The sequence below is a fragment of the Dasypus novemcinctus genome, chromosome 22, assembly GCF_030445035.2.
Source record: "Dasypus novemcinctus isolate mDasNov1 chromosome 22, mDasNov1.1.hap2, whole genome shotgun sequence".
In the NCBI taxonomy this organism is placed as follows: Eukaryota; Metazoa; Chordata; class Mammalia; order Cingulata; family Dasypodidae; genus Dasypus; species Dasypus novemcinctus.
The window spans coordinates 46,078,081-46,103,710 of NC_080694.1; the positions used below are offsets into that span (position 1 = coordinate 46,078,081).

Here is a 25,630-nt window from a genome sequence, read left to right on the forward strand (position 1 = left end):
AAAAGTCTTTACAAATTAGCTCTGTGTTGGGTGGTATGCTCCTACAAAATTTGGCTGTACTACCAAGAAGATCAGCCAGACATTTAAGCTCGGGTCCTCTCCATCTTTTCTGAGTATGTGTCTTATCCCAGGCACATACTTATGGCCTTAGGAATTTTTCTATTTACAGGGATCTGAATACCTCCCTTATCCCTTTGAAGTAGACTTTCCCGTCTCCTGGATGCTCCATTGTGTTTCTTGAAGTAAGTTATTCTATTTTTTGCCCCAGGCTGCTTTGAATTTATTTTTGCTGCTCTTCAGTTATCTGCAAGTTGCTTCTGTGTTCAAGGAAAGTTCTGGCATGGTGAACCAGAGCTGTGTGTCCTGGTTCAGTCCTTCAGGCTGCCATGCAGTAGATTGGCACTGACATACAGGCACCCCAGTATGTATATAGGGGTTACTCTTCTCTCTCCAGAACAGAGCTGGGGACTCACAATTAGAACACAACCTGGTTCCACACCATACCAGGGAGGGAGGAGGTGGGGTCAGTGAGGCACCATGAGCTTCTTCTACTGTTTTTAAGTCCTGTTTTCTTGATTTGGTGCTCACCCTGTTAGTGTAACCCTTTAACTGTTTTCCCAAGCTCTGAATATCTAGGAGGAGCCAGCCAACATCCTTGTACCTTTTGATTCCATAAAACTCTGTTAATGTGTTGAAAACACTCTCACCCAGATCCTTGCCTCTTATAAGCAAGGAAGTAGGGAAATCCAGTGATGATATTTTGCATATCTCTACTGCCAGTTCACACCGTGGACTGTTAGTGGCCTCTTCATTATTGGAAAAGGAGTCATTAGTACCCTTGAGTCCAATTAGAGAACCAATTGCAAAACTCCCAGAACCACTTCAGACATCCCATGTTTAAGATTCTGTTCCTCAAGAACCCCACTCAAGGTACCAAAATGTATTAGGGTTCTCTAGGGAAACAGAAGCAACATGAGGTGTCTGTAAATAGTATGAAATTGTATAAAATTCACCCATGGGACCATGGGGTTGCATACGTCCAGATTCTGCAGGCAGGCTGCAAACGCGCAGCTCTGATGAAAGTCCAATGAAGGTCCTTGATGAGTTTCTGGGAGGCATTGGCTGTCCAAAGATGAGTTGAGAAATTCTCTCTGCTGAAATCACTTCCCCTTTTAAGGCATTCAAGCGATTGGGTAAAACGTCACTCATCGCTGATGGCAATCTCCCTGGTTGATTGTAGATGTAATTAGCCATCTGCAGTAAACACATTGATGACTAAAGTCCACAAATGTCCTTGTATTCCAATTAACCCAATGCTGGCTTGACCAAACAACTGAGTTGACACAGAGGTGGGGTGAGCAAGGCACCATGAGTTTCTCCTACTGTTTGAAGTCCTATTTTCTTGATTTGGTGCTCGTCATGTTAGTGCAACCCTTTAACTGTTTTCCCAAGCTCTGAGGAAGAAGGCTCTGCCAGTTTTTGCTAGTTGTTGAAAGATTCCGTGGGGGAATGGAACCCTGGAGCATCTTATGCCACCACCCTACCCTGATCTAGCAGAAATGTTTCTTTGTTTCCAAGGGTCTGCTTTCTTTCCCTGCTCACTTTTACCAGTAGTCCATTATAGGTCAGAGAGGAAGGGAAGGAGAGGGATCGAGCCTTTCCTGAGATGCTCTCTTACGGGCCACGCGTAGTGTGTGGCTCTGGCTTATCAGGATGTAGAGGTCCCATCCCCACCTCGAGAGGCCTTATGTGGGAGAACCCAGTAAGACCCGCCTTACCAGCTTGGAGCACAACATGAGGCCATGTGGCCTTTAATGCTAGAGTTGACCCCAAGCCCCTACCCCGCTCTCTCCCTTCAGGGATGTCACTCTCTCAGCAGATACTTGATCAAGGGTTACCCTTGATTGCCATTACCTCAAGCTTGGAAGACTAGGAAACCTGCTTAGCTGAGGACTCCACCCCCACTTTTGCTGAAATCTTTGGTACTTGTGACAGTTTGAATTTGGTGAATCCCCAAAAGAGATTGTGTTTGGACTAATCTTTTCCTGTGGGTTGAGACCCTTCTGAGTGGACTATGTCAGTGAGATGTGACTCAGGTTGAGGCTCCCTCCTCTGGCTGGGTCTGATAAAAATGGAGACAGAGACAGACAGACACACAGAGCCCAGCACTCAGGGAGCCCTCGCCAGGTGTTGGTCTGAGACGAGGCAGGAGGATGACCTGGAGATGCAGGAAGGAGCCTGAGCTCCCTGAGGGCGAGCCACAGCTTACGCCCACAGTGACATAGGGTTGCCTTGTTCTCTGGGCTCAAATCCCTTCCATTACCCGCAAGTCTCTCGTGAGGCCTTGCTGAAAAGTTGGACTCTTACTTGAACTGTAAAGGGGAAGGTCATGCGGCACCATGGGGATAACTGAAGTTAGCAAGAACCCGCCCCAAAGGGAAGGTGAATTTAGAGAAGAGGGACTGGCTTTGGGGTCTGGTGGGCCTCACCTCAGCTCTCACACAAACACACAAGCTTGTTTTTTTACTTTTATGAAGGAAGATCCATTTTAAGTCTTTTATTTAATCTTTATATTGCATTTTAAATCTTCATAGCATCCCTGCTATAGGGAAGGCAGTATTGCTCCTATAAAATAGCCAAGGACACTGAGGGCAGAAGGGAACCTGCCGTGTGCACGAGGTTGCACAGGCGAACAAGAGTGGGACTGAGACTCAAACCTGGTTCCGTGTGCCCAGAGTCGCTGTTCCTTTCTTGAAGATAGTGTTTATTCAGGTGGCAGGTGCCAGGAGAAGGTGTTTCATGGGCTATGGAGATGATTTTTATTTGGGTATCTTAAGGTGTAATTGTATGGAAGGTTAGCATTCACAATATATAAAATTGACATGGTATTTAATATCCAAATGGTGGGTTGACGAAGATTTTGTTCTCTGTTTAGGTATGGCAGATTTTCGGAAGGTTTTTGCAAAAGCAAAGCACATAGTCATCATTACAGGGGCTGGTGTTAGTGCTGAAAGTGGGGTTCCAACTTTCAGAGGAGCTGGAGGATACTGGAGAAAATGGCAAGCTCAGGTTAGTATTGTTTCTAGAAGACTAAAAGGCTCATCTGAATTTTACCCTAGTAGAGTTGAACCCAGAAACTATACCGATGCCTAGAGGGAGAAGTTTTGAAATTTACTGTGACCCTTTTGCCTTGTCCATTTTGGCATCAACACAGATCAAGTCCCCTGTGATTAGGACTAAAATAGAAGCAAAGCAACCCCTTTTCCCACCTTCTAGATATGCTCAGATCACATTTCTTTAGACAACAGGTTTCTACTAGTAATTGCATTAATGTGGAATCAGAAAAACTTAGCATAATTCCTTCCTTTTCTAAAGATGTTGAAATTAAGTACTATACATTTTTAAAGTTTCTGTCATCTTTTCTTGTAAAAACTAAAGTTGAATTGCTGAAAGGTTAGGGCTTGATGTTCAGAAATGTATATGATGGCCTTCAGAATGTAAGTTCTGTGAGGACTTGAATCTCTTTTTAATTTAATTTTTGAGGTATAATTCACATACAGTAAGATTCACCAATTTTACTAAAACTAAAACTCAGTGAGTTTTGACAGATACATCTAGAACATTTCTGTTCCCCTAGGATGTTCGCTCAGGCCCTGCGCCATCAGTCCACCGTCCATGCCCTCACCCCCACCCCCCAATCTGGGCAAACACTATAGTTTTAGAGGCCGGGGATTTTTGACTATTTTATTCCCTGCTCTATTCCCAGCTCCCAGCCCACTCTCTGGTACATAGCAGATGCTTAATACATTTTCGTTGGTTGAATGAAGGTGATCACAAATAATTACTTAAATGCATGACTTCCAAATTTAGCAGGTAATTTTTTGTTGAGTGAAGAGTTCATCAGCCTGCCCCTTTCTCTCGCCTGTTAAGTGTCTAAGGCCGACAGGTGTTTGGAATGCTGTGTCACCTCTCTCCTGCCCTCAGGTTAGGTCTGGGGGTGTGGACAGGGGTTCATCACCTTAGAGGAGAAGCAGAGGGCCTTTGGGGCCCAGCACGAAAGAGGAGCCAGCAGAGAGGAGCCTCTGAATTAGGAGCAGCAGCAGAAGCAGGAGCTTCAGAAGATAGCAGGAGACACTTAGAGGAGGTCGTGGTCATCAGTGTCAGGGCTGTTCAGAGTCTGTGGGGAAGCAAAGAAGTCAACAGAATATATTTGACTCCAGCCACGTTCAGGGTCATGAACCTGTGCACGAATACCCGTGTGCACGTATTACAGATTCATGTGCTGCTGTGAACGCTTTGGGCTACTTGTGTTCTAGGTGGAGAGCAGGAAGGAAGTACAGGGCTGGCGGGGATAATCCCCAGCACACACGAGCCTCTCACAAAGTGAAGGCTGATGTTACAGCCAGGTAGAAGGGTGGCCTTTACAGTCAAGGAAAATGCATAAATGTCCAACGTGGGGACTATATGCTGGAGAGGCAGCTCATACTTCTTTTTAGTATCAGCAGTCTTGGGGTGGAATTGACATAGAATAAAATGCATTTGAGTGTTCTTTTGATGAGTTTTGACTGACGCATGAACCGTGTAGTACCACCAGGATCATGGTGTAGAACATCTGTTAGTGCTTACGGTCCCTGTACCCTTGCCCCCTCAGCCCCAGCCCACCACTGCTCTGCTCCTCACTCTTCGAGGAGAGGAGCCCTCCTTTAAAATGTGTATATTATGTATATCCTGTTAATCTATATACTGGGCTTTTGTATGTATGTGTGTGTGTGTATAATTTATATTTATAGTTACTAAAATTGAGTATCTCAGCCATGGTCATCGTAACTCAATTGGGAATTCTGCATTCCCTGGGTGTACCTCAAAACGAGATTGATTTTGAGGAGCAGGTGCAGTTAGTGGCTGAGTGCCTGTTTCATATGTACAAGTCCTGGGTTCAATCCCTGGTACCTAAAAAAAAAGAGAGAGAGATTTCAAATATTTTGGGGCTCTATGAAAAAGTAGATTCAACCCAAAATATTTCCCAAATACCACTTTATGTTCATAACTTACTTGAGGGGTCAGTGGAACAGGTTGCATTATCCCTGCCTTAAAATTTGAGAAATTAAGCTGATTTTCCAAGGTCCCAGGTTAGCCCTTGGACTGGAGGTTGAGCCCACATAGACTGGTGCCCTGACCATGGACAACGCCACCTGAACCTAAAGCAGATTGTGTGTTCCAGGTTGCACCCTCCCACAGCCTCCTGCTTCTGTTTCAGAAAACACGGGGCCTGCAGGTGTTTCCCACACTCGACTGTCACCCCAGGTTCATGCCCTGCTGCTCCTGCTCCTGCGCTTTTGGTTCCCTGAGTCCCCTCCTCTCTCTCCCCAGGACCTGGCCACTCCACAGGCCTTTGCCCGAGACCCGTCCCGTGTGTGGGAGTTCTACCACTACCGGCGGGAGGTCATGCAAAGCAAGGACCCAAACCCCGGGCACCTCGCCATTGCCCAGTGTGAGGCCCGGCTGCAAGAGCAGGGCCGACGGGTCGTGGTTGTCACCCAGAACATCGATGAGCTGCACCGCAAGGCTGGCACCAAGAACCTTCTGGAAATCCACGGTGAGGTTCCCTTGGCCTCACGGGGAAGCAGATGTTACGCACATGGCCTGCCATCCCAGCGTGATGCCTGGCCCCTTCCCTCCCTCCTTCCTGAGCACCTCTCTCTTCCCCTGGGATGCTAGTGACACGTCATCGGTGCCAAATGGCCCTTGACTAGCTCCTCTGGTAATGGCAGGACCACTGTGGCCCACTCATTATTCCCTTCTCAAGAGTGGGCTGTGAACCCGCAGCACCAGGAGCCCCTGGAGCTTGCTAGACTCTCACCCAGGCCCACTGCATTTTAACAAGCTCCCAGCGGTGCGTGTGCACGTTCCACTCAAAGGGCTGTTCTGCGCGGCTGCACGGCCTCTTCCTTGTGGAGTTCTGAGAGGTGCTGTCCTCAGAGACGGCTGCCCACCTGGCTGAGGGGAAGCAGGAGGCCTTGGCCAGCGTGCAGCTCTGGCTTTGGAGGGACCAGGCGCGGGTCCCGTTCACTTCCCCTTGTCCCTGTGCTGGTGCTCTCCCCTTAGGCTGTGCTTCCAAGCTGCCCTGGGGCCTTTTGGGGGCCACTAGCTTGGTGGCTCCATTGCAGCCGGCCTGCCACGTTTGTGACACCAGCAGGTTTGTCTTTGGTCCCTCTGGCTTCCTTTCTCCATCCTGGATGACGTCTTCCTTTTCCTCCTGGCTTCTTAACCCTCTCTCCTCTCTCCCCAAAAGTCTAAGGAGATCCTTCATACAAGAGTGTAAATGGGCATACAGGGTTTTCTTCACAAGGGCACTTACATTCAAAGAAACCCAGGGAATGCTTTTCTAATTGTGGGATTTCCAGAAGCATCAGCGAACCAGTGGGGAATTTGTGTGTTTTCACATGTGTGCAGTGGAATTGTGAATTTTGCCTAGTTAAGGTCACCCTTAAGGAAAGGTGAGCACCCTTTGTTTGGAATTCATCCCTCTTTTGTGTCTCAGGAGTAGTCGGCCAGACTTCTGTCTGTGAATTCAATGCTTTTGGCACCCACTTCTGCTGAGTCTGGACCACTTTCCATAGGTCTTCTCATTCCTTTGATGTCAGAATATAGGCTGCCACTTGCCATGTGTAAAGTGGAGATACCTATCTTATAGAGTTGTCTTCAGATTTAAATAATGTGTTTTAGTTGGGACTCTTTTTGGGTTGCAAGTCATGAGAACACTAGTTTAACTTAGGTAAAAATAAAAGAAACCCTCTCATCTCATCAAACCGAAGATACCATCAGTTGTAAGATGCATTAGTTTTTTAATGTGACACTTAGAGAATAATCTGCTTAAACCATAGTATATTGCATTACTAGAAATTACTCTAAACTTACAGGAAGGGCTTTATAAAAATTATATATAGATTTTTAGAAATTATATTGCTCTTGTGCATACGTAAAACAAAATAGAATGAAATAAATTGGTTAAAGTATTTCTCAAATTTATTCATATTCCGAGTCTAGCTCTTTGAATTACGGTCTGACTCAGAGGTAAATGTCTGTGTTTTCCACATGGATCAAGCCCTGTGCTGTGAGGGGGTTGGTGATGCAACATTCCCTAAACGAATACTCTTCTGTTAGCTCTGGAATTTTCTTCCAAGCAGACAAGCTGCTGCATTCTGCAAGGTTCACGGGCCTTTCTAGATCTTAACAGAGGTCACAATGGACGATTTTTAGACAACAACTAGGACTCATATCCCTTCCTCAAATGGTACTTAAATGGTTTGTCGCTGAACTGTCCAGGGGTTGCGTCTGTCCATTCAGGCAACTAAGAACAGCAGTCAGGTCACCACACTTCGCAGTAATCCTTGTGCATGCTCAGGCAGTGGTGGCCACACCACATCCATCATTGGGCCAATTGGAGGTCACATCCCAACTCCAGAAAATGGGAAGAAATGCTTGCATTAAACTAACGAAATACATAGGTTGGCTCACAAAACCCAGGAGCCCTGAGGTGGAGCTGAGCCCATTGGCACCTCCCCCACCTTCCTCTCCCTCCTTGCATCTTTGCTTTCCAATTTGGGTCAGCTTCACTTCTCCCTCTGCAGGTGGTATTCCTCCATGCAGCAGGGAAGTAAGTTCTGGGGGCTCCAGGATCACTTTGTTTTAGCCAGCTCCTCAGACAGTGAGCCTGTGGATGACTTGGCTCAGTTCACACACCCATCCTGTGGACCAAACACTCCTACCAGATAATGGGCTGCGTTGATTGGACCAGTCTGGAACATGTGCCCATCCTTGTATTTTGGGCTGTGGTTGACAGCCCCATCAGCTCACTGTGGGATGGAGGAAGGAGGATTCCCCAAAGAAGAAAGCTGGGCAGGAAGAAACAATATAGATCCACTACTGTGTGTAAACTGAACACAGGCAAATATTTAATAAATTTTGGTCACCATTATTGCTGTAGCTCAATAAGTGGTTGCCAGTATTATTTTTTCACTTTTTCACAATTATTTATTGAGCTGCTTTTGTATAAAAGGCTCAAGATTTATTAAATAAAAATTAAGATTTTGTAAATACATCTCAAGCTATTGAATCTTTATCAATTAGACGCTTAGTAAATTGTACCTTTAGCTTTAGGCTAAGCTTCATCAACATGGCTCCAAGGGACTTTGACAGCACATAAGTCATGTAGTTAGTTACCAGTCTCTCTCCCTTCTAGGCTACGAGCTCCTTGAGCACATATGCTTCTAGCTTGTTTGTTGGTACTTTGTGTCTTTATATTTCCCATGTTACCTAGGTTAGGTGTATTTGCTAAGATAATATGTAAATGTAAAATTATTCCCTACCCTTTTAGACACAGAGATGATCCCTCTTGATTTCACTAAACTCTGGACTTGCTTGCCTTGTGTTTTTCAGGTAGCTTATTTAAAACTCAGTGTACCTCTTGTGGAAATGTGGCAGAGAATTATAAGAGTCCAATTTGTCCGGCTTTATCAGGAAAAGGGTAATTATACTGTACTGAAGAATAAATATATGTCATTTTCTCCTGTAAGTTGAACAAAAGGTGAGGAAATTGGAGGTTAGTCTAAGATTCATATGAATTTTTAGGAGAAATAAGACTTCAGGACAGGAATACTTTGGAGATACTGAGGGTTTGGTTCCAGTAAAGCGAATATCTCAATAAAATGAGTCACATAAATTGTTTTGGTGTCCCAATGCATATAAAAGGTTTTTTTCACACTTTACTGTAGTCTATTAAAGTGATTTTTTTTAGGAGGTACCGAGGATTGAACCTGGGACCTCGTACATGTGAAGCAGCAGCTTAACCACTGAGCTACATCTGCTCCCCTATGCTGTAGTCTACTAAGTGTGCAGTAGCATTATTATTTGTTTTTTAAATCAGACCTTAATATAAAAATACTTTATTGCTAAGAAAATGTTAGCCATCATCTGAGACTACAATGAGGTGTAATGTTTTAGCTGTGAAGGGCCTTGCCACGATGTTGAGACCGATCAGGGTGGTGGTTGCTGAAGGTTTGAGGTGGCTGTGGCAATTTCTTAAAATAAGACAACAATGAAGCTTGCTGTATCCGTTGACTCTTTCCTTTCATGAAAGATTTCTCTGTAGCACATGATGCTGTTTCATTGCATTTTACCCACAGTTGAACTTCTTTCCAAACTGGAGTCAGTCTTCTCAAATCCTGCTGCTGCTTTATCAACTAAGTTGATGTAATATTCTAAGTCCTTTATTGTCATTTCAGCAACATTCACAGCATCTTCACCAGGAGTAGATTCCATCTCAAGAAGCCACTTCCCTTGCTCAGCCATAAAAATCATCCATTTAAGTTTTGTAATGAGATTGCAGCATTTCAGTCACATTTTCAGTCTCCACTTCCATTTCTGATTCTCTTGCTCTTTCCACCACATCTGCAGTTACTTTCTCCACTGAAGTCTTAAGCCCTCAAAGTCATCCATGAGGGCTGGAATCAACTTCTTCCAAACTCCTGTGAATGTTGATATTTTGACCTCTTTCCCTGAATCATGAACGTTCTTGATGGCATTTAGAATGGCGAATTCTTTCCAGAAGGTTTTCTACTGACTTTGCCCAGATCCATCAGAGGAATCACTGTCTATGGCAGCTATAACTTTGTGAAATATATTTCTTCAATAATATGACTTATAAGTTGAAATAACATTTTTTTTAAAGATTTATTTCTCTCCCCTTCTCCCCTCACCCCCCGCCCCAGTTGTCTGTTCTCTGTCTCTATTTGCTGTGTCATCATCTTTGTCCACTTCTGTTGTTGTCAGTGGCACAGGAATCTGTATTTCTTTTTCTTGCATCATCTTGTTGTGTCAGCAATCCGTGTGGGCAGCGCCATACTTAGGCAGGCTGCACTTTCTTTCACGCTGAGCGGCTCTCCTTATGGGACGCACTCCTTGCGTGTGGGGCTCTCTTATGCGGGGGACACCCCTGCGTGGCATGGCACTCCTTGTGTGCATCAGCACTGCGCATGGGCCAGCTCCACATGGGTCAAGGAGGCCTGGGGTTTGAACCGCGGACCTCCCTTGTGGTAGACGGACGCCCTAACCACTGGGCCAAGTCCGCTTCCCTGAAATGACTCTTGATCCCTGGGCTGCAGAATGGATGTTGTGTTAGCAGGCATGAAAACAATATTCATCTCCTTGTACAGCTCCATCAGAGCTCTTGGGTGATCAGGTACATTGTCAGTGAGCATATTTTGAAAGGAATTTTTTTTTTTCCCAGTAATACGTCTCAACACTGGGCTTAAAATATTCAGTTAACCATGTTTTAAACAGATGTGCTGTGATCCAGGCTTGGTTGTTCCATTTATAGAGCACAAGCAGAGTAGATTCAGTGTCATCCTTAAAGGTCCTGAGATTTTCAGAATGGTCAATGAACACTGGCTTCAACCTGAAGTCGCCAGCTGCACTAGTCCCTCCTGAGATTCAACCTGTCCTTTGACGTTTTAAAGCCAAAAATTGACTTCTCCTCATTAGCTGTAGAAGTCCTAGATGGCATCTTATACCAATAGAAGGCTGTTTCATTTACACTGAAAATCTGGTGTTTAGTGTAGACACTTTGATCAGTTATCCTAGATCTTTTGGCTAACTTGCTGCAGCTTCTACTCAGCACTTGCTGCTTCACCTTGTATTTTGATGTTGTGGAGATGGCTTCTTTCCTTAAGCCTCATGATCCAATCTATTCTTTCCCTAAACCTCATAATCCAACCTCTGCTAACTTCAGACTTTTCTTCTGCAGCTTCCTCACCTCTCTCAGCCTCCATAGAATTGAAGAGAGTTAGGGCCTTGCTCCAGATTAGACTTTGGCTTTAGAGAATGTTGTGGCTGGTTTGATCTTCTACCCAGACCACTAAAACTTTCTTTATATCAGCAATAATGGTGTTTCTCTTTCTTATCATTCATGTGTCCACTGGAGTAGCAGTTTAAATTTCTTTTAATTTCCTTTGCATTTACAATTTGGCTAACTGGCGCAAGAGGTCTAGCTTTTGGTCTATCTTGACTTCAACCTGCCTTCCTCGCTAAGCTGAATTGTTTCTAACTTTTGATTTAAAGTAAGAATTTGCTACTTTTTCTTTCACTTAAACACTTAGAGTTCTTTGCAGGACTATCAGATTTACCTAATTTCAATATTGTTGTGTTTTAGGAACTAGGGAGGCCCAAGGAGAGGGAGAGAGGCAGGGGAATGGCTGGTTGGTGGAACAATAATTGAATTTATCGATTAAGTTTGCCATCTTATGTGGACACAATTCATGATGCCCCAAAACACTTAACAATAGTGACATCAAAAATCACGGATCACAGACCACTATAACAGATATAAAAATTATACAAATAATATATTAATAATCTCAGTGCAAAAGGTTCAAATTATATAAAGTAAAAAATATAACGAAGTATACAAGGCAAAATATGAAATTCGCCACAGTACCCTACTGCTCCCTTTCCCCCCATATAAATCCCTTCTTTTGGCATAACACCAGTGGTAATTGTTTGGTGTCCATGCTTCTAGTACCCTTCTAGGTTGACATTTATTAAGAGGAGTTCTCACCATATACTGCCAGGAAAGTGTAGAAAGTTGTTGGAAACTTTTATTACTCTGTTTTTTTGCTTATACAAATGACATTCTGTTTTTTCTAACATTATTTCCTTCAGAGCTCCAGATCCTGAAACTCAAGATGCTAGAATCCCAGTTGAAAAACTTCCCCGGTGCGTAAAAAATTTTGATCTGCCGAAAGGAAAATTAGGAATCAAAACCTAAAAGCTTATTTGGTGACAGTTCTCTTAAATGAATGAATGGAGCAGCCAGCCCTGACCTTTGTGGCCAGGATCATCCAGAAGGTCTTACAAGGGCTGTGTTTCTCTAGTCCCCTTTTGCTTTGTCTTGTGATTGGGTGATTTGAGGTCTGGAAAGTTTCTGAAGTTGTTAGACTGCACATGCTTATCCAGTGTATATAAAACAGAGAGACTAGCATCCTGTAACCGGTCAGCATGTTAGCTGTCATCGTCATCAGTTTTGTTGACAAAGTAAAAGTTGACACAGCAAAGGTGAAATTGCAGGACCCAACACAATTTTCATAGATTAGAAGAAGAAAAAAAAGAAGCCCTAGAAACATTTTTCAAAAGCAGATAGTAAAACAGTGTTACTAAAGGTATTTCATGGAGCCCTACTACCATGTGAGGTTGATGGGTATTAATCTGAAGAAAAGATGTTACATGCTCTAATAAATTTGGAAATACAAATTAGACAAAGTTAAATACATTTGTTTTACTGAGGACTCCTTAGAACATTTAATATGCCAAAGTATATCATGGCTTTCCAAAAAAGGGACATAGTAAGTTAATACTCCATGGCTTAACTACAGAACCTTTTTTTAAAATAAGGGTATTCATTACTAAATTCTAAAGTTTCAATCTGAAGAAACGGAGTTGTGAGAGGTTCCTGAGTAGGAGTTAATATGATGGAAATGGTGTTGGCGGGGGGCAGCGGGGTGTGTGAGATTATTTTAGAAGGCTGTATCTCAGATGACCTAGAAGAAGAAGGGAGTGAAAGATGAGAAGATTTTTAGTAATCATCACTTGAGAACTTAGACCGGGTAGGTGAGGTAATCTGAGAGAAAATGTAAGGAGGTCACTGATGAAATTAGAGCACTGTCCACGAGTGGGAGCAAGTCTGAGTCCATTATTCTCCCATGTGTGGGCAACAGAGCACAGTGGTGCCAGTGAGGGAGAGAGGGAGCTGTTTAGAAAGAGAACATCCAGCTTAGCTGAAACACATACCCAGACACACTAACTTAGTGTGTATAGACAAAGTGGAACGTCATGAGGACCCTCAGGGGTCGTACTTCATGTCCAGGGCAAGTTCCCGTGCGTTGAAGGGAAGGCATTGGAAGTAAGAAGGATGTGGGGGAAGCTCTCTGGAGCCAGGGGATGTGGGACAGCTCCTGGCCCTCCTCTGGGCGTGGGGTTGGGTTAATGCTAACCTTTCTACAGGTGTGAAGAGGCCGGGTGTGGGGCCCTGCTGCGGCCACATGTCGTGTGGTTTGGAGAAAATCTGGATCCTGCCATTCTGGACGAGGTTGACAGAGAGCTCGCCCTCTGTGACTTATGTCTAGTGGTACGTCACACCCTTCCCAGTTCCTCAGGAACTGAGCCCCGGAGGACTGGGGTGGGGTTTTGTGTAGTCTGTTTGCCCTCCTTCCCTCCCTTCTTCCTTTCTTTTAAGATGTGTGCTGTGAGGTTTTGTGATGTCCTGCAGAAGAACAAAGGCCTAATTAGTAAGAATTGATCTTAAAATATGAAACCATGCAAGATCGTGTACTTTTTTCTTGGGCTTTCTCAAAGCCTCCCAAATGAAAAGAGCATTGTTATTGGTTCTGATTTTTTAAAATAATGCTCATTATAGTAATTGAGAAAATGCAAAAAAAAGAATAAACTTATAAAGAAGAAATAAGAAATCACCCATAATTCCTCCACTTAGAAATAGCCACTATGCTAGCATTTTGGTTATTTTCTTCTAGATCAGGGATAAGCAAGCTATAGCCTGGGGGCCTAATCCCACCTACCATCTCTTTTTATAAATGGAGTTTTATTGGCACACGGTCATACCTACTCTTTTACTGGTTGTCTAGGACTGATTATTATTATCTTTTTTTTTTTAAAGATACATAGATCACACAAAATGTTACATTAAAAAATAAGAGGTTCCCATATACCCCACCCTCCACACCCCCCACTCCTTCCACATCAACAACCTCTTTCGTCAGTGTGGCACATTCATTGCATTTGATGAGTACATCTTGGAACACTGCTAACATAGCATGGATTATAGTTTACATTGTAGTTTACACTCTTTCAGTCCGTTCAGTGGGTTGTAGCAGGATAGATAATGTCCTGCATCTGTCCCTGCAGTATCATTCAGGACAACTCCAAGTCCCGAAAATGCCTCCATATCACACCTCCTCTGCCCTCTCCCTGCCCTCAGCAACTCCCGTGGCCACTGTCTCCACATCAGTGATACCATTTCTTCCATTGCTAGAGTCACAGTAATTCTATAGTAGAATACCAGTAAGTCCACTCTTGAGCTACAACTTTTTTTTCAAGATTTATTTTTAAATTTTTATTTATCCACCCCCCCCCTTACATCTTGCTTGCTGTCTGCTCTCTGTGTCCATTCGCTGCACATTCTTCTGTTTGTCTCCTTGTCTCCCTTTGTTGCATCATCTTGCTGCGCCAGCTCTCTGTGGGCATGGGCCGTCAGCTCTCTGCAGCGTGCGGGCAAGCCTGCCTTCACAAGGAGACCCTAGGACGTGAACCCAGGGTCTCCTATATGGTAGACGGGAGCCCAGTCTTTGAGCCACAGCTGCTTCCCAAACTCTGTTTTTGAGCAGAGTTGGCGGTAGCTACAGAGACTGTATGGGGTAAAAGCCTTAAAGTATTTACTGTCTGGCTCTTTACAGAAAATGTTTGCTTTCCCCCAGTCTAGACCTTTTCTTATGTGGTTGTACACAGTGATTAAAATTCAGAATTGGTTCATATTATATGTTCTGCTTTGAAACTGCTTTGTTTATGTAACAATTCACTTAGAATCTTCCATGTCATTATATTCACATCTACATCATCTTTTAATTGGCTGCATAGTGTAGATATAAAATGATATATTTAACAAATTCTCTCTTGTTGGACATTTAGACTATTTCAAATTAACATTTTAAATAATGCTGTGATTGAACATCTTTAGACCTATTTCTTAGCATACTTTTCAGATTATTGCCTTAGGAAAAATTTCCTAGACATGGAATTAATTGGACAAAAGTATGCATGCTTCACAATTTCCTTAGCACATCTTTAAAAGCAAAAACCATTTTCTCTGAGTGTGGATTCATTCAGCCAATGTTTGTTGAGTACATCCCAGTGTTGAGTAATACTTTTGTGATAGGTTAAGTGAAAAAAAGCTGGTTTACAAAACTTATTTTGGTTTTCCCCAACCTTAACCCCCGACCCTGAGATGGCTCCCTCATCTGTTTGCTCATTATTTTTGCTCATTGTCTGCTCAGTTTTTTTGTTTGTTTGTTTGTTTTGGGGGTTTTTTGCTTGATGTCTGCTCGTTGTCTCTGTGTCGCCTTTAGGAGGCACCAGGAACTGAACCCAGCACCTCTCACTTGGGAGGTAGGTGGTCAACTGCTTGAGTGACATCTGCCCTGCTTCCCATTCTTACAGAGAATGTTTTAAAACATATATTCATAGTACAAAACCCCGAAAGGCTATATACCAAATGTTTGCAGTGGTTATTGGGTTAGTAAGATTATGGAAGGTATATATATGTTTTTGCTTTGTAATTTCCAACTTAAAAAAAATGAATGCAGATTATTTGCATAACTTTAAAAAGCAGAAACAAAGCCAAACTAACCCCCAAAACATATTTATGAAGTCCTTTCTTTGTCACTCTCTTCATTTGCATAGCTCTCCTTTTCATATCTCATGATCTTCTGAACTCTAGTGAAGAGCCACAAGGATGCCTCCACTTTTTGCATTGTCCCTGGGACAATATTCATCCCATCTGCTTCAGCTTCCCTCACAGCTGTAGCCACGAACCTACTTGAGTTCTTTTAAGGTTTTCTCACAAAATGTTTCTTTTCCCAGTAGTCTGGTCATTCGTCCTTTTCCATTTGCTTGCTTTGCTTTGCAGGTGGGAACCTCCTCTGTGGTCTATCCTGCCGCCATGTTTGCCCCCCAGGTGGCTGCCAGGGGTGTGCCAGTGGCCGAATTTAACATGGAAACCACCCCAGCCACGAGCCGCTTCAGGTACACGGCTAACCCGGGTGGGAAGTGGAATGTATTGCGCAGGTGTAGGCATAGTCACCTAAGCAGATTTCACTGCAGTTCTAATTTCTGAAATGAGAAGGAGGCACACAGTTTGTTTTTTCTTATTTGGTCTGGTTTCTATTATGGAAGAAAAAAATATCCTACCTAGAGACTGAGGTGGCTATATGTCTTTTTAACACTCTATTTGCCATAGGACTTTGGTTTCCTTCACATTTAAAAAGAAATCTTTGATCCTTTAGACCTTCCTTTCATTTCTATTTTTTAGCTGGACCTAGTAAGGTATGTAGATGTGGGTAAGCCCAACACTCAGCAAGCATGCCTGGGAGACCATTCAGGACTTACCACTGCTGTCCTCATTGTGAGGCTACCTAGGGAAGTAAATCTTTGGTCCCATTGGCAAGAATATTGTACTAGTGGCCACATTATGGTACTGATCCTGTTTCCCATATTTGCAGTCCAGCTGTAGAAAATACAGATCATTGTAGTATATATTTTGAGTCTCATTCTGGATCCCATGTTATATCTTCACCTTTGTTTTGCTTTCTTATTTCATCCCACTTTTGTCTCCACTTTTAATTTATATATTCCTACAAGTTTACTTAATTCCTTTCTGGAATAAGGAAGTATTTAAATAACTAATAAAATAAATAAATAAAACACAAAACTTCACCAAAACTTCTCATAATTACTGTAATCACTGATTTTCAACCTTGGCCGCACTTTGTTTTTTAAATGTGCCTGGGTCCCACCTGATGAGATTCTGATATAATTGGTCTGAGGTGGCCTTGGCATCAGGATTTTTGTAAGCTTCCTTTTAAATCACCTTATGAATTGGTGGTCTGATGTGCAGCCAGGATGAGAAATGCTGCTTTTTTTTTTCCCTTTCCCTCGCCCTGCTGTTTTTGATGTGTCCATTCACTGTGATCTTCTGTATCACTTTCTCTTTTTTTGTCTTCTCTTCTTGTCTTTCTCCTCTAGTATTCACTGGGATTCGATCCTGGACCTCTGATGTAGAGAGAGGTTCCCTGTCAGTTGTGCCACCTTAGTGTCTAGTTTCTGCTGTGCTTCACCTTGACTCTCCCCTTTAGTCTCTCTTTTGTTACATCATCAGCTTGCTGCATGACTCACTTGTGCAGGCACTCAGCTCACTGCACAGGCACTTGGCTCGCCACGTGGGCACTGGCTTGCCATGAAGCACTGGCTCACCATGCAGGCACTCGGCTCACCATGCAGGCACTCAGCTTGCCACACGGGAACTTGGCTCACCACAGGCGCTTGGCTGCCACACAGGCACTGGCTTGCCACTCAGGCATGCTTTCTTTTCTTCTTTTTCACCAGGAGGCCCCAGGGATCGGACTTGGGTCCTCCCATATGGTAGGTGGAGGCCCTATCACTTGAGCCGCATCTGCTTCCCAAAATGCTGCCTTTAAGGGATAAAAAAAAATGTGCCACAAGCTGTATTGAAACACCTAAATATGGTCTTTGAGTTACCTGGCTTTGAGCCTGGTCTTTCCATGGGTTGCTTTAATCAGCTCCAGCCTGTGTCCTCTGTTTGTACATCTTCTTTTATATATAAATGCTGGGAACTAGGAAGGCTTTTTCTTTTAAAATGGCCTGCTATGCAAAACTTATACTCTGAAACTACAAAATATTGTTGCAAGAAATTAAAGAATACTTAAAAAAATGGAAAGACATCCTATGTTCATGGATCAGAAGACTTAATATTTTTAAGATGGTGGTCGTGTCGTCATGTGAAAGGAAATTGATAGTTCAGGCCTCATTGAGAAGAGATGGGGGCAAAGACTTGAAGGAGGGAAGGAGCCAGCCAAGGGCTTTCCAGGCACTGGGGTCACCTTGAACAAAGGCTTACAGGAGGAAGCACACCCAGGAGGCCAGTGGGCTTGGGGGGAGGGGGGGAGGTCTGTCAGGCAACAAAGTCTGGGAATGGGGATGGGGACAGAGGCCCCCAAAAAGCCAGCAGCTGCTGGAGTTTAGAAGTCTAAAGAAGTGATCATTCTTAACTAGAAAATGGTTTTATGAGTTGCTTTAGTTAGGCATTCATTCATCAAGGGTGTGAAGAGGTCACTTATTTGAAGTTACCCCTGCCTACATTTTGTAGGGAAATTGCACCCCCACCTGGCTGGTCTGTCAAGAGTAGGGGGAGGAGCCCTCTTAGTCCAGGGAGTTGGGGCCCCTCTTTGGACTGTTCAAAAAAGTCATTTCAAAGGAAGTATTGCAAAAAAAAAGATATATGCCTGGAACCTTTATATTAATTTAAAGTATGAATGTACATTCTCATTTGCTGTTTTTTGATAGATCTAAAGGTCTTTCCTTTTAGTGGGGATCTGCTGATTAAAGTCTACCGTTTTTGCATGCAACATTCCTATAATATATCTCTCTGGTGTTCCCCAAATTTCCCTGAAGATTGGAATCGCCCCGAACCCTTATTTTATAAAAGAAACAAACAAACAAAAAAATCCCAAGGCTCCGTCCTCACCTGACTGCATCAGAATTTCCAAGGGAGAGATCCAGTTACCAGGATATTTAAAATAACAGGTGACCCATGTGATTGCTGTCATCAGGAAATCTTGGAAAAACACAGGATTACAACTTCTGGTTTTGATGTTTTTCTCTTTCTTTAAAAAAAGAAACTTGTGCAGCAGTCTTCCTCCTGGTCTTTCATAGTTGTCTTGCCTACACCTAATTTAAGGAATAACTGACTTTCTTTCCAAAGCATTCAACTTACTTTCCTAGAAATAAATCCAGATTTTAAATTATATTTTTATTGTAGTAACATTTTAACCATTTTTTAGTATATTACTCACTGGCATTAATTGCATTTATATCATGCATTACCAAAACTTTTTCATAACCCAAAACAGAAACTGTACCCACTAAGCAATAACTCCTCATTTCTCCTCCCTTCCCCATCCTCAGCCCTGGTGTAACCTCGAATCTAATTCATGTCTATGAATTTGCTTATTTGAGAGAGCTCATGTAAGTGGAACCGTACAATATTTGGCCTTTTATGTCTCACTTCTTTCACTCAGCATGATGTTTTCAAGACTCACCCATGCTGTAGCATGTATCAGAACTTGATTCCTTATTTATGACTGAACACCGTTCTGTGGTATGGCTATGCCACATTTTGTTTACTCATCTGCCATTGGACACTGGGGTTGTGTCTAACTTATTTATGATGTTGCTATGAACGTTAGTGTAAAAGTATCTGAATCCCAGTTTTCAGTTCTTTGGGATATATATGTAAGAGTAAATTTCTGCTTCATATGGCAATTCTATGTTTAACTTTTTGAGAAATCGACAAACTGTTTTCCACAGCAGCTGCTCCATTTTACATTACCACCTGCAGTGCACAAGGATTCCAGTTTCTCTGCATCCTTTTTTTTTTTTTTCTTTAAGATTTATTTTTATTTATTTAATTCCCCTCCCCTCCCCCGGTTGTCTGTTTCTGTGTCTTTTTGCTGCGTCTTGTTTCTTTGTCCGCTTCTGTTGTCGTCAGCGGCACGGGAAGTGTGGGCGGCGCCATTCCTCGGCAGGCTGCTCCCTCCTTCGCGCTGGGCGGCTCTCCCTATGGGTGCACTCCTTGCGCGTGGGGCTCCCCTACGCGGGGGACACCCCTGCGTGGCAGGGCACTCCTTGCACGCATCAGCACTGGGTATGGGCCAGCTCCACACGGGTCAAGGAGGCCCGGGGCTTGAACCGCGGACCTCCCATGTGGTAGACCGACGCCCTAACCACTGGGCCAAAGTCGGTTTCCCTCTCTGCATCCTTGTCAATGCTTTTTTCCCCGTTTAACAGCTATCATTTTTCAGTATATCTAATTTTTAATTAAACTATGATTAAACAATGAGTGGCATGAACAGGTTTCAGAACAAGTACAGTCTACTCAGTTATCCAGTGATGGGGAAGTGGGGAGTGCACAGGTGAGCTGGAGCAGTGACCTTCAAAGAGTTTTGTTCATAGACCGCTTTCACATTTTTAAAGTTGACATCTAAAATTTTTTCATTAAAAATAGTTGAAAATGATGTGATTCCCAATATATTGTAAATACCAGCATTTTATAGTAAAACTTCCATATTGTGGTTTTAAATGTGCCTGGTCAAATCTAAATAACTATTTGATATCCACTGTTATCATTTACAAAATAAATATACAAGCCCTTCTTTAACAGTTGGAACCTTCACAGTTTCCCTTTTTCTCCTGGAACTTGTATTTCCATTCCACTTCTACCACAGAAATTATATAATATGTAGTATATTATATATATGTTATACAGTGTAATAATCTATTTGAAAATCTTTTGTTGATTATCCTATTACATTTCTGCAACAAAATATCCCATGAATTAATGTTTTTTTCTATTTAATAATTTCCTTTAAAATATTAAACCTTTTTATTAAAATCTCTTCTAGATCAAATTACAATAAATTGTAGTAAATGGTTCAAAATAACATAAATGATTAATTCTTATGAAACCATGAAAGAAAAATGATATTGGAAATGCATCTCTTATGGGACACTATTTTTCTTATTAGTTTATGTGTGAATATGTATTGTCAGGAGACATAGTTCATGTTGTTGTAGTCTATTCGGCCTACTGTCACCCAGAACAAACCTGAAGACTGACAAAATCAGATGTCTTGACTCATGACAATGAGGAAGATGACAAACCAGAGGAACCATGAGGCTTGTCACCAAAGAGAATTATAGAGTTATTGTAGGATTTGGGGAAAGAGTGGGGTTCAGATGAAATTTACATGACGAAGTTTTTGATAGGCTCAAAGCAAACAGGGCTGGATGGCAAAGTAGACTGGACATCTTGTTTCGCCAGAGACTACAAAATTAAGCTAGATGTGGAATGTCGTATCCAGAAACCCTTATCTCTAACTCTGAACCTGGGTTGGAAATCAAGGCCACTTCTCTGTGTCAAAGTGTCTTAGATCCTCTGAGCATGAGTGTTTGTTTCATTCTTCACTGGTATAATTTCAAACAGCAACGAAATTCCTTTGTGAGTGAAAAAGCAGTAGTCACTCACAGCTGGTCGTTCTTGTGACACAGCTTGTCCCTGGGAAAAAAATGTTTTCTGTTAACTTTGCATCTGGCTTGATGTGTGTCTTATTCCAGTGTGATGAGTGCTGTGATGACTTTCATGTCATCCATGCCAATTGTGAGCCTTAGTTTCTGTTTTTATACATGTAAGAACTGAGAACCCAGGGCCACATAACATGAATTGTTTACAGCAGTGCGACTCAGATTTTGGACCTCCTTCCAAGTTATATGCTAAAATACACATCATAATTTGGTATCATATTTAATGATCTGTTAATTGACAACTCTATTAGACCTTCTTTCAGTTTTATTGAAAGTAAGAATTAAAACCACCTCACTTGCTGGATGTGTTACCCAGTCTTAGACATCATTTAAAAAAATTGTCGGTATTTCAAACACACTTTTATTTGGCACCCATAGGTTTTCATGCTCTTGGATAAGACACCATTGTAAGATTTGGAGTGGATGACAAGTACAGCTTGTTTTTGTAAAGTGGGAGAAGGGTGAATGTGGAAAGGGGCCCTTGAAAGTTACTTTCTTAGAAAACATGGAAGTTGAAGATCAAGGAACTCCCTAAAAAACTTTCCATGCCTGGCTGTAATTCTCGGAAAACCTCTGTCAAAAGGTTTGGAGATGCCATTTGACCAGGAATGTCCACTTGGTGACACTGTGTCAAAAGAACATTTACTATACTTGAGCATTAAGACATTCCTAACTTACAGAGTATAAAGAATAATAGGAGGGGGGTGCAGATGTGGCTCAAGTGATAAGGCCTCCCTTACCATATGGGTGGGCCCAGATTCAATCCCTGGGACCTCCTGGTGAAAAAGAGGAGAAAGCGTGCCTGTGCAGTGCGCTGAGTACCCGCGCCAGTGCTTGTGTGGTGAGCCAGTGCCCATGTGAGTGCCCACCTGGTGAGCCCGTGCCCATGCAAGTGAATCATCATGCAAGAAGATGATGATTCAACAAAAGGGACAAAGGGGGGAGTCACAGTGAAGTTCAGCAGACAAGGAACTGAGGTGGCGCAGTTGACAGGGAACCTCTCTCCACATCAGAGGTCCCCGGGATCGAATCCCTGTATCCTAGAAGAGAAAGATGAGAAAACAAAAAAGAGAAATAGATACAGAAGATCACAGAGTGAATGGACACAGACAGCAAAACACCACAGGGAGGCGGTGGTGGCAGGGACGGGGGAAAAATCTTTTTAAAAAAAGGAATAATAGGAGGGAAGTGGATATGGCTCCAGTGATGTCCTCTGCCTACCTTATGGGAAGACCTGGGTTCAGTCTCTGGGGCTTCCCGGTAAAAAACAAAAAAGAACGTGTGCCTGTGTGGTGAGCCAGTGGTGAGCCGAGTGCCCACGTGGCAAGCCAAATGCCCACGTGGTGAGCGGAGTGCCCACACGGCGAGCCAGTGCCCATGCAAGTGAGTTAGGCAGCAAGATGATGACGCAACAAAAGAGAGATGAAGTGGAGAATGATGGTGAAGCGCAGCAGAGACCAGGAACTGAGATGGTGCAGGTAACGGGGAGCCTCTCCACATCAGAGGTCTGCAGGATTGAATGCCAGTGAATCCTAGAGGAGAAAAAATGAGAAGACAAAAAGAGAAACAGATACAGAAGATCACACAGTGAATGAACATAGACAGCAAAAACAGGGCAGGGAAGGGGAAGGCGGAGGGAGGTGAAGGTAGGGGGAGGGGGAAAATGAAATATTAAAAAATAATAGGAATGGAAGCAGATGTGGCTCCAGCAATTGGGCTCCCATCTACTGTATGGGAGGTCCAGGGTTTAGCCAGGGTTTTTAGCAGTTTGATACTATTGATGAATTCCAATAGGATTATGTTTGTAAACTGATCTTTTCCTCTGGGCATATTAGATTATATTGGATTCAGAGGTTTATTTGACTAAGTAATCGGGTAAACCTCTTGTGCCAGTAGGGCGTGCAGTCCCTACCCCTTGGTGGGTGGGGACTTAGATAAAAGACATGGCAATGGACAAAGTTGGAGGATTTTTTTATGTTGGAGTTTTGTTGTTGGAATTTGATGCTGAAGCCTTAAGCTGGAGCCCTGGGAAGAGAGGAACCCTAAGCCTGGGAAGAAGCAAGCACTGGGAAGAGAGGAACCTAGGAAGCCTGAACCCTCGCAGACGTCGGCAGCCATCTTGCTCCAACACGTGGAAATAGACTTTGGTGAGGGTAGAAACTTATGCTTTATGGCCTGATAACTGTAAGCTCCTACCCCAAATAAATACCCTTTATGAAAGCCAACCGATTTCTGGTATTTTGCATCAGCACCCCTTTGACTGACTAATACAGCTTCCTAAAGAGGAGAAGAGAAGATAAGCAGACTCAGAAGAACGCACAGCGAATGGACACAGCGAGTACAAGCAGCAGGGGCGGGGAAGAGGTGTACAAATAAAAAATCTTAAAAAAAAAAAATAGGAATTATGAATGACATGCTTCCCTTTTTTATTGTGCTCAATTGGTCTTAATAACACTAGAGAGTCCAGTTTTTTGTTTCTTAGTTTATCTTCACCCGTGCTTCCATACTCTTTTCCCTTGAAGGAAATGGAATTATTGATTTTTCTTCTTTTATCTCCCTCCTCTTTCTACTTTCTAATTCTTTACTACAAGACAGACAGAGGCTAGTTGCAGAGTCCAGTAGACAGTTGGAGAGGCCTGTTGCCTCTGCTAAAATCCTTTCGGTTTGGGTGGTGCATGAGCTGTTTACTTCCCTTGTCTTCAGCCTGTGTGAATGTTGTTTTAATGTTGTGTGTTTGTATAAACTTACAATTTCAATGTTGAATTTGGCCACACAATCACAAAGTATACCTTGCAATAATGTCTCCCTTTACCTCTTAAAATTATTTGTAGCACATAAATTCTAAGCAGTTGCTCTTCTATATTCCCTAAGCCACACATAATCAAGTGTCTGTATCTCCTGTTATTAGAAAGTAGGTGAAAGCAGTGAGTGCACACATTTTGTGGGGATTTGGATTTTAATCGGAGTGTAACTAAGAAAAGTATGATTTGTGTTCCTTTCGCTAACCTGTAGCTCATACCTCTGCTGTATTTTGTCTCTTTCAGGTTTCATTTCCAGGGCCCCTGTGGTACCACTCTCCCGGAAGCCCTGGCCCGCCATGAAACTGAAACTGTTTCCTAGTTGTTGTGGGAAAAGAAAGAACTATAGTACATCTTCGTGCTAGACTTCAAATGGGGAAGACACAATCTTGTGAATTACGAACTGAATATTGAAAGATCTCAAATGCTCTCTTACCCCTAGCCTGTTAATACGAGATGGGAACTGAGGGTGAATTTCGTGCCCCGATTTGGACACATTCTTCATCTTAATCCACGCTGAACAGACTGAACCAGGATGGGTCTTAGTCCGGAATACGGGTCTTGGAAGGCCAAGGCCAAGGCCAAGGAAGAGGCTGGCAGTGAGCCGCTGGAACCCGGAGGAGAGAGCAGAGGGCGTTGTCGTGGGACGGGAAAGCTGAGGACCGCCCAGGGCTGCCGTCCAGCCATCGCCAGGTTGCTGCACTCCTTGGGGAGAAATCGTGGCCTTGCTGACACCTTGATTTGGGGACTTCTAGCTTCTGAACCTGTGAGCCAGTAATTCCCATTAAGACAACCCGCTGAGTGGTATTTTTAATAGCAGCCCTGACAAACTGAGACGGGCTTAGAAGTAACAGTAGCCAAAGTGGTTAGGAGAAACCAGAGGACTGTAAAGTTAATGCATGTTAACTTGGTTTGAACTGAAACATAAGGTATCTATGACCTGGCTTGTTGGCTGTTGGGGGGGGGGAGTTCATAATTCGAGTGTCTAAAAAAAATGTAATTTGTGCTCTCTTTGGCAGCACATGTATTAAAATTGGAATGATACTGAGAAGATTATTGTAATTTATCCCAGTTGTATTTCTGCTATTTGGGAATGTATGCTGTTTGGGCAAAGATAGAAATAGAAGAGTAAAATCCTGGTATTTCATTCTGATTTTGCACAAGTTTTCATGGAAAGTCACTCTTAAAAATAGCTGGTAATTGGTTGTATAAAGATGTTACCCCATTGAGATGTATTTGTTGGGGGCTTTTTCTCTTCAGAGATTTCCTTACTAGGCTGCCCTACTTCAAGGGATGTGGGGTAGCTTGAAACAGGAACACGTACTAGGAAGGGAAATAGAAACAAGGTAGAAAATCAGGATGAGAAAAAAGGAGGGTACAGACATATGGAGCCCAAGAGTGAACACAGCTGCCTAGTGGTTAGCTCTGGGCTTCTTAGCCAGGGAGGAAAGGGAGAGGTGATTGGTTACTTTCTCGGTGTCACTAACGCAGAAGCACAGAATCCTCGTGGTCTGCCAGGCTTTCCCAGGCCCGGAGTTCTGTAAGAAGGTTTTCCCCTGACTTTACAAAATGTGGCTCTTACTTCCTGGGAGTCTGATTTCTAAAGAATACAGCTCTCTCCTGGGGCCCTACCAGGTAGTGCAGCACCTGGGGCCCTTGGAATGTCAGCTTCTGGCTGGGAGGAGTGACCTTTAGTAGACAAGAACCCCCGTACCGCTGGATGGGTGGGCTTCCTGTGTGATGATGCCTCCGGGCACCGGCCCCTCAGCTCCTTGCAAAATTACATTTAGCGTTAACACACTTGGCTTTTGTAGAAATAGGTGGCAAGGAAC

The 25,630-nt window shown here is 43.2% G+C and overlaps 1 protein-coding gene across 10 annotated transcripts in view; it reads left to right on the forward strand.

Annotated features, from left to right (window-relative positions):
• SIRT5 (sirtuin 5) overlaps positions 1–25,027 on the forward strand; it is a 51,907-nt gene extending 26,880 nt beyond the window's left edge. For 5 of the 10 annotated variants that reach the window (XM_004454304.5, XM_058285238.2, XM_004454299.5 and 2 more), the window contains 7 exons: positions 2,936–3,069; positions 5,371–5,596; positions 8,440–8,527; positions 11,719–11,772; positions 13,057–13,180; positions 15,752–15,867; positions 24,045–24,951. In XM_004454304.5, the coding sequence (XP_004454361.1) occupies positions 2,936–3,069; positions 5,371–5,596; positions 8,440–8,527; positions 11,719–11,772; positions 13,057–13,180; positions 15,752–15,867; positions 24,045–24,120 (818 nt within the window). In that variant the 3' untranslated portion in view covers positions 24,121–24,951. Of the gene's footprint in view, positions 1–198; positions 243–2,935; positions 3,070–5,370; positions 5,597–8,439; positions 8,528–11,718; positions 11,773–13,056; positions 13,181–15,751; positions 15,868–24,044 lie in introns of those variants that run through there. The other 5 variants (XM_012523613.4, XM_058285241.2, XM_023587609.3 and 2 more) reach the window with 4 other exon arrangements.
• The last annotated feature ends 603 nt before the right edge of the window (positions 25,028–25,630 follow it).